The following is an 8,267-nucleotide window of genomic DNA, read 5'->3' as shown; positions in this document are numbered from 1 at the left end:
AGGTTATTATTGTGATAAGATATAACATTAGTAGAAAGCATTTTTACGCGCAGAAGTGCTTGGTTTTTAAAAAATCGCAATATTTAAACGAAAAACAGCACCCAGCAATGATAAAATGCTATGCCGTGGGCTCCGTAATGGTGGCGACTATGACGTCATAGACGCGAGACAATGGATAACAAGACTCGTTGTTTTACAATCCGTTTCCTAACTTGGTCTATACTAACTTTGGGCCATGCTAGTACTTAAGCAGTTGGGAGCTGCATGTCCACTCATGTTGGATTATAAATGTAGTAAAGAATGGCTCTGTAGGTTCGTAGGTATGATCATATATTATTATGTAAACTAAGCTGATTGCTGCTAGTCTTAATCGCCAACGTAAAGTACCCTGTTAAACCACAATGTACGCCGAAAACCAGTCAAAATACTAATTTACTCCACATTAATTCCTAGATTTAATATTATATAACAAGATTTATATTAGAAATTATATTTTATATGTCAAAACAACCGCTATACGTGTTTTCTAGCTTTGTATCGCTTACAAGAACTAAATGAACACATGCCGACCATGCATTTGTATAGGCGATTCACGCTTTGTGGGCTCCGTAATGGCGGACACGAGCGCCGTTTCCTAACTTGGTATATACTAACTTTGGTCGCGCCCATCTGAACTTGGTATATACTAACTTTGGTCGCGCCCATCTCAACATAACGACTTCAAGTCACGAGATCGACAACTCAGTTTATTAGACCAAACAAGCGGCATTAGGCTAGGGATGAACGTGAGGACAGCAAGAGTATAAGAAAGCTCGTACTGCCCTGCCAACACAGAAAGCATAAGGGCTTTAATAGCATGAAACACGTGTGGGAAAGCAGTAACAGGAAAGAACGATTTCCACTAAAAAGTGGCGTCTGTTCGCTGAACGCACGGACTGGGCATATAGTTTCCTGCCTTGTTGGAAAAACGCAAGTTGTGTCGCTCAATCATAAACTCAGTTACGCCAGATGTAATAGTTACGCAGCACGACTGTTTAATATTCAATCATTATGCATTAAGTTAATTTGGGTAAACTATAATATGAAATCTGTGCTCGACGCACACTCAACCGCTACAATATACTATGAAAAAAGAAGAAAATATTTAAGGAAAGGAAAAATCTGCCCGTATATTTCATATAGTATAGTTTTATTTATCATTTTTCTACGAAGTAATTGTGCATTAAACACGCCCGTTAAACAAGGAAATGTTGTAATCATGTTTTGATGAAGTTGGCCTATTCCATTCTTACATTCATATTTACATGACAATTATCTGCACGGTTTAATTCACAGCGAAACAGTTCACGCGAAAATCAATTTTAAGCCAAAGCTGTTCATCACTAGCGATCATCGCGGAGTGAAAACTATCTCTACTCGAAATGTTGTCGCTCGCATCGCTAGCGATAGAGGAAGTGACGATCGGCCGCCTTTCTCGAATCGGTAATGTGAACCCGTGGTAACGCACGGATACACGTTTGTATACAAAACAGTTTATGTGTATGCAGAGCACCAATACTGAGTCAGCGCCAGGAAGTTAAGTGCAGCTAAGGATGTTATGCATACATAGTAATAAGACTTACGCTCACCGTGACAAAACCGTTTTAACTGTCGCACTAGGACGAAAATGTCTCAACTGTCCCCACCGGACATTATATTCGAATCATTCTATAAATTTGTGAAAGAGAAGTGTTGGAACTCTTGACTGCGTACAAAACGTTAATGCGAACTGTTACAGTCCGCGCGTGTCTAAGTTCGTTATATTTTTGCTTTTACACTGTAGCAGGAAGGTACAAAAACGCATTTGTGTTGCTCATTTACACTGTTTTTTTTTTGTTGCCTAGGCAGGTGTAGCCAGCTGTAGCTGTTTTTTTGTGTTTGTAGTCGGTGGCATAAAGTTACTGTTGAAATGTCCGAAGACAAACAAGATGACGACGGAAAACTAAATAATACGAAACAATGCGGAACTTTATGGTCGTTGCTTATACTCGTAATTCCATACACGCACATATCATTTATTTTATTCAGTGTTGTGTTTCTGTACCGAGCTCCGCCGTTAACTTGTTGGACCGAGCAAGGGGTAATGTATAACAATTACTTTTCGTGTGGAAGTTTAATTCAACTGCATATATTTACAGAACAGCAGCACAACATCAGAACATCATGGTGCTACATTGGAGTGCAGCTCATGGTACGTATTTTTTATAATACAGTTCATTGTGAACTTCGGTGGAATTTGTTTTGGGGGTTTCTTCTTTCATCATTTTGAATTAATCGATCTTTTAAAGCGGATACTCCCCATAGCCTGGGTCGTGCCTTTTCGCACACTTTTATTCTAAATACAAATAGTAATTTATTTTAGTTAAATTTTAGTAACTCAGTGTGAGTTTACCATATGTTTGGTACAACCGTCACGCCTTTGAACTGACGGTCTTTCCCACACTTTTATCCATAGCGTGTTTAAACAACTGTTGTTTTGCTATTGATTCCCTTCTCTTCGTTCTTTAAATAATTTGATCTTCGATATCGTTTGCAGAGATAAACCAAGATTATGTTATTTATCAAATACTGGAGTATTGATATCGACAAAGTGTAATATTGCATAAAAGACGTTTTACATGCATACCACGCGCAGGGAAAGAAATGGAAATTTGCCAGCATATGTGAATAGTAGCTTATACGTCCAAAATCTAAACGACACTGGAAATCAATCAAACAACTTGGAACGGTTTTGCAAAGACGGTTGGACATTCGATACAAGCGAGGGTAATACCTTGGTGTCTGAGGTTAGTATTTAGACACCCGTTGTTGGTATATTGTTTATGAGCTGAGTGCAGGTGATCTGCAGTTGACTTCGTGCGCTCGTAGGTGTCTAAAGCTACGTCCTAGTCTAGGTTATCAAGGAGCTGTCGTTTGTCGTTTCCTAGTTTAGGTTATTTAGGGTTTTGGCTGGCAAGAAATCACACGGTTCTGTACCCTCAGTTACAGTAACTATGTTTATTTGATCATATGCTTCGTATCGTTTTATCGTTCTGTCTCTCGTTGTTATCTCGTTTCTCTTATTTTTTTTATTTTTTTAAATGGCGATTGCACAAAAGTATATATAGCAGGGAATTAGTTTGAAGGGAAAAAGGAATTTCGGGTGTCAGACGAACCGGCGTGATGAATGGCGATACAATGAAAAGGACACAATTGGGAGAGTCGGCGCTAACTCGGTTAACGGCAGGGTGCATCCGCCGCCGTCAAACATTTGTGTCAATATTGGGGGCAAAAGAAGTCGTGTGACGTAATATTACGTTGGGCCGCTACAAAAATGACATTCTATAACAACCACAGGACACTGATATAACAACATGTGAAGCATAACATACAGTTACAAAAAAATGTTTAGTCTTATTGTTTATCTATAATGTACACGCATGCTATACAATCGTATAGTAGGGTGGGAGAAGACGGGATGCTTTTAGCACAAAATATCCAAATATCCTGATCGTGTTTTAAACAGTTAACAACGGTCTGTGAGAGTCGCGAGGATACGGTTATATAATTCTTTGAATGTTCTTTGTTTACTACCAATTGGGACAAGGAAATAGAATGAAAACGTGTCCTATTTTCCCGCACCTGACTTTATAGAATATTATTTATTCGAAACTACTGAAAATCCATTCTTTATAGTTTGGTTTGGAGTGCACAGCTGCATGGAAACGACCAACTCTGCAGTCAGTGTATATGATTGGATCTCTGTTTGGAAGTTTGTTTGGTGGACCGATAACCGACAGGTTTCTATTATAATATACTCTTTATCTATAATATCTATACTCTGTATACTCTATAATATATACTCTATATAGTGGGGTGGGGGAAGATGGGACACCTTTAGCACATCATATCCAAATATCCTGATCGTATTTTAAACAATTAACAATGGTCTATAAGAGTCGTGAAGATATAGTTTTATAAATCTTTGAATATTTCTTGTTTACTATTAAATGGAATGAGAAAATAGAGTCAAAAGGTGTCCCATCTTCCCCCACCCTACTGTATTATAATGTACTCTGTGGGGTAAAATAAGACAACGGCTGTACATTTTGTCCAAACATACTAATATTAACAGCATTCTATGGGAGGCCTTTTAACACATAATTTAGAACACAATATCTAAATATCCTGACCGTGTTTTAAACAATTAACAACGGTCTATAAGAGTCGTGAGGATACGGTTTTATAATTCTTTGAATGTTCTTTGTTTAATACCAAATGGGACGGGAAAATCAAATATAAAGGAGTGTCATCTTTTTCCACTCTACTATTCCATTTGACCAATTAAACCAAAAAACGTTCAGGTTTGGTCGCAAGAACACCTTTACTGCAACCTTTATCATAAACGGGTGCCTCCATTTACCATTGTCATTCACCACATCGTACGTGCAATACATCGTCCTACTTCACTTCACAGGATTCCTTCAAATAGTTCTTTATCTAGCTGGTTTTGTTCTAGGTATAAAATCAAGTTACATAAACTAACTTACATAAAAGATAAATATTGGTTACCTGGTAATCACTGATCATATTTTCTGCATGCCATAAGTTTTCCGCGTGATCATTGTTTAGCCCAGTGCTCTTCAACCGGTGTGCAAAATATGCCAGGGGTACACCAGAACAAAAGGGTATACAAGGGTGCATCACAAACTTCGACAGTTTTCAGCAATAATATTCAGTTTTGAACATTTTTAAAGAGACCAATTTTTATGTGTGCTCTTTCAGCACAAGAACTGGTCCCAACAGCCAAGCGGAGTATTGCGGCTTTGTCTGTTAATGTTTGTCATGGACTTGGTTATCTCATTCTGCCTTTGGTCGCGTATTTCATCCGTGACTGGCGTTGGTTTCTTCGCTTCTACACGGTCGCATGTGTTTGCTACTTTCCAATATTATGGTAAGTTCGCCTATGATATGTTTGTTTGATACTAGGTAAATGTAATTTTTAGGTTCATTCCCAAATCACCTAAATGGGTGGCCCTTCACCGCAGTGTATCATCAAAGAATGAAAAAATGAATGCTAAAGAAATGGAAACGTTTATCGGTACAAATAACAACGTTAGTGTTTTTAATTGACGACGTTTTTGGCTTTCTTTACGTTATGTACAATCAGCAGATTGAACAGGTAGATTCAGATAAGCAATTGTCTTCTACTATGGATCTATTCAAGCAACCCATTTTGAGAAGGCGTGTGTTGATTGTGTGTTTGCTGTGGTACGTAAGTTATGTTGTCGTAATAGAAATCCTATGCAGTAAACTTGGACTTTTATTGTAGGATCGTAACTACTCTTGGCTTCTATACTCTCGGTTTAAACTCTTCCAATCTGGGCGGAAATATTTATCTTAACTGCGTTTATGGAGCCCTTGTCGATATAACGTCCTATGTTACGACTGCTTTAATTTTGAGCAAGAAAGGACGAAAAAGTGCAACATCAATTACAATTGGTATCGGTGGAATCATGTGTTTAATTACACCAATGTTGAGGCGAGGTCAGTATGAACATAAAAAGAGCTAAAATCCGTTTTAAGCCACAATTCCGGCACATATAGTAGGATGGGGGAAGATGGGACATCTTCGGCGCATAATATCCGAATATCATGATCGTGTTTTAAACAGTTAACAACGGTCTATGGAAGTCTTGAAGATATAGTTTTATAATTTTTTGAAAGTTTCTTGTTTACTACCACATTTGACGAGAAAATATAGTTAAAATGTGTCCCAACTTCCCCCACCCTACTATATTTGGTATACCAAATATCGCATATTTTATATATATAGTGGGGTGGGGGGTGATTGGACACCTTATCATTCTATTTTTTATCTCATTTAGTACTGAACGAAGAACATTAAAAGAATTATAAAACCGTATCCTCACGACTCCCATATAGACCGTTGTTAATTGTTTAAAACACGATCACGGTATTTGCTACTATACTACTTAACTGTGTATCCAAATATAATATTAGGTAAAACAACCGTGTTGATACTGTTCCCGTATTTTACCAGCAAATGTTAACGTTGGAATAGCAAGTGCGATGATAGGGAAGTTTTTTATTACAACCGCATTGAGCATTATAATCTTGTACACTGGTGAACTTTTTCCGACTTTACTGAGAAACACAACCTACGGGATAGCTTCAGCGACGGCAAGGATTGGAAGAGCTATTTCTCCGTTTATAATATTTGCTGGTAATTAAGTTTTTGATGTTGCAGGTATAAACCCGTGCACAGCAATAACCTGCTTTTATAGGTGAGACCATGAATTTATCCATACCTTTCTACGTGACGGGTTGCCTTTCACTTTTGTCTGCTTTCATGACGATTTGGCTACCTGAGACAAAAGCGACTGGTTTGCCCAATACTCTAGACGAAGCGCTTGAACTTGAAAACTATAGGTATACATAACGAATGTTTAAGTGACACATTTAAGAAAGTTGCATTGCTTTATTATTAACAGGACCAAGATTTCTGTGAGAAAGCTATCAGCATCTTTCCGAAGAAAGAGTGAAGGAACTGCAGACACCGCAGGCTAAAAAATACACTTTATTACCAGCTACAATTTGTTTAAACGTATAGTCACATAGTATTATAAGCTACCCCAAAAGCGCCATAGGCCTACATTTTTATTTGAAAAGAATTGGGCAACATGCACAGAAGGGCCCACTGCCCCTGTGTAATCAACAAAGAAATAGTCAGTCAGCTGGTTTAATCAAAGAGATTAAAATCAGTGACTGGACATTTTGACGTTACAAGGTTTTTGATTTTCTGAGGTTGACGACTCATGTTAAAAGTTTTGGGACATTCAATTCTGATGCAGAACTAACTTCGTCTAAAAAGAGTCTCGCAAAAGTGCCGCTTAAGTTTACCTTCTGCTATCTCAGGCCATGCTATTCTGCCATCTCAGAACTTCTGCTATCTCGGGTCATGCTATTCCGCTATCTCAGGGCATGCTATCTCAGCATAGTACTCTCTTATGAGAGTACTATGATCTCAGTATCTCTTTTTTTTCCCGGACACGGCAAACTGTTCATATCGCGTCTATCAACATTTCAATTAGGTTCCTGTCATAAAAAGAAATTCTTGAATTAGTCCCCAAATAATATAGTGCGACGAACCAGTATCTTGTGTGTTCGCGGTGGTTTCCCTGAAAAAATATACTGAGATTTCATTTCAACGTTAATATTTAGGTCAGTGTCAGACGTTAACTACAAATCATACATACACCGAATTAGAATAAAAATTTTGAGATTTACATGAATTCTTTCCTATTGCGGTACTATGTTTGCAGTAAAAACGAGGTGCATATAATTAATTTGCGACGAAAATCTTATTAGCCAAATAACAACATATCAGCTTAAGTACTCGGGAAATACTGTTACCATTTTAAAGCATTAGTAAAATACATTTATCATGCGCATATTAAATTAGACTAGTGACTAAATTGCAACGCCTGTACTGTAGCCTACTTTGTACAACATCTGAGCTGAATTATTAAATGAAATCTAGGCACTAGTGGAGAATCTTCCGGTACATAGCAGAATAGGCTGGTGGAAAGTGTTAGTGGTTGGTGGTTAGGGTGTTAGGTGTTGATGGTTAGGGGGTTAGTGGTTATAGGGGTTAAGGGTTAGCAAATAGGGTGGGGGGGAGACTCTTCACTAGCACCGAAATCTACATGGTTTAAGCAAACAATCTGTATTCTGTTTAACTTACAAACCGGCATAAAGGCGACAGCAGTATCTTCTACTTGTTCCTCCATGCAAACAAATATTAGCATTTTGCATATGGTGGTGCCCAAGCACAGTAGTTTGCGCGCCTATAATCAATAGCACCATAGGTTACGGACTCAAAGCCCGATGCTGCTACCACTGTCTGTGGGCGTATGTGTTCTTAGGCAAAAAACTTAACTGTAATTGCTCCAACCCTAATGACTGACAGCCGTATAGAAAAATAATAAAAAACGGTATTAATCATTCATTCTATACTTTTTCTGGTAGTTGGACCTCTGACTGTTTTATAAAACAAAATGTTGATAAGGTGTGTTGTTATTCTTCTGGTGGCTTCAGCAGCTTTTGCTGGGGTTGCTAGGCAAGATAGAGTTTTGGATCCAAAACTGAGCGACAAAGAACCAGTTTCTCCGGAATATGATCATGAGGCATTTCTTGGAAAAGATCAGGCAGAAGAGCTTGATGAG

The 8,267-nt window shown here is 38.1% G+C and overlaps 1 protein-coding gene and 1 long non-coding RNA gene across 5 annotated transcripts; one reads left to right on the top strand and one right to left on the bottom strand.

The window, feature by feature from the left end:
* The first annotated feature begins 1,857 nt into the window (after positions 1 to 1,857).
* On the top strand, positions 1,858 to 7,194 carry LOC100181802 (solute carrier family 22 member 4-like). Of its 4 annotated transcripts, none has more exons than XM_002123893.5 (12): positions 1,860 to 2,119; positions 2,178 to 2,230; positions 2,675 to 2,825; positions 3,715 to 3,818; positions 4,383 to 4,537; positions 4,804 to 4,972; positions 5,025 to 5,133; positions 5,192 to 5,289; positions 5,351 to 5,565; positions 6,083 to 6,265; positions 6,327 to 6,471; positions 6,534 to 7,194. In XM_002123893.5, the coding sequence occupies exons 1-12, from the start codon at positions 1,949 to 1,951 to the stop codon at positions 6,607 to 6,609; spliced, it is 1,629 nt and encodes a 542-aa protein (XP_002123929.1). In that variant the 5' UTR covers positions 1,860 to 1,948; the 3' UTR covers positions 6,610 to 7,194. The 4 variants fall into 4 exon arrangements, with proteins under 4 accessions (XP_026694719.1, XP_026694721.1, XP_002123929.1 ...); XM_018811984.2 differs by having other exon boundaries at positions 5,189 to 5,289; XM_026838918.1 differs by lacking the exon at positions 6,083 to 6,265 and having other exon boundaries at positions 1,858 to 2,119; positions 5,189 to 5,289.
* Positions 2,138 to 2,772, bottom strand: LOC108949574. Its single transcript, XR_001974781.2, has 2 exons — positions 2,432 to 2,772; positions 2,138 to 2,374 (listed from the first exon to the last, which is right to left on the bottom strand). It is a non-coding gene; the product is annotated as an uncharacterized LOC108949574 (long non-coding RNA).
* Positions 7,195 to 8,267: the final 1,073 nt, after the last annotated feature.

This window comes from Ciona intestinalis, chromosome 1 (genome assembly GCF_000224145.3).
Source record: "Ciona intestinalis chromosome 1, KH, whole genome shotgun sequence".
Lineage (NCBI taxonomy): Eukaryota > Metazoa > Chordata > Ascidiacea > Phlebobranchia > Cionidae > Ciona > Ciona intestinalis.
Note: the sequence above shows the minus strand (reverse complement) of the source record. Positions and strands in the feature narration are given on the sequence as shown.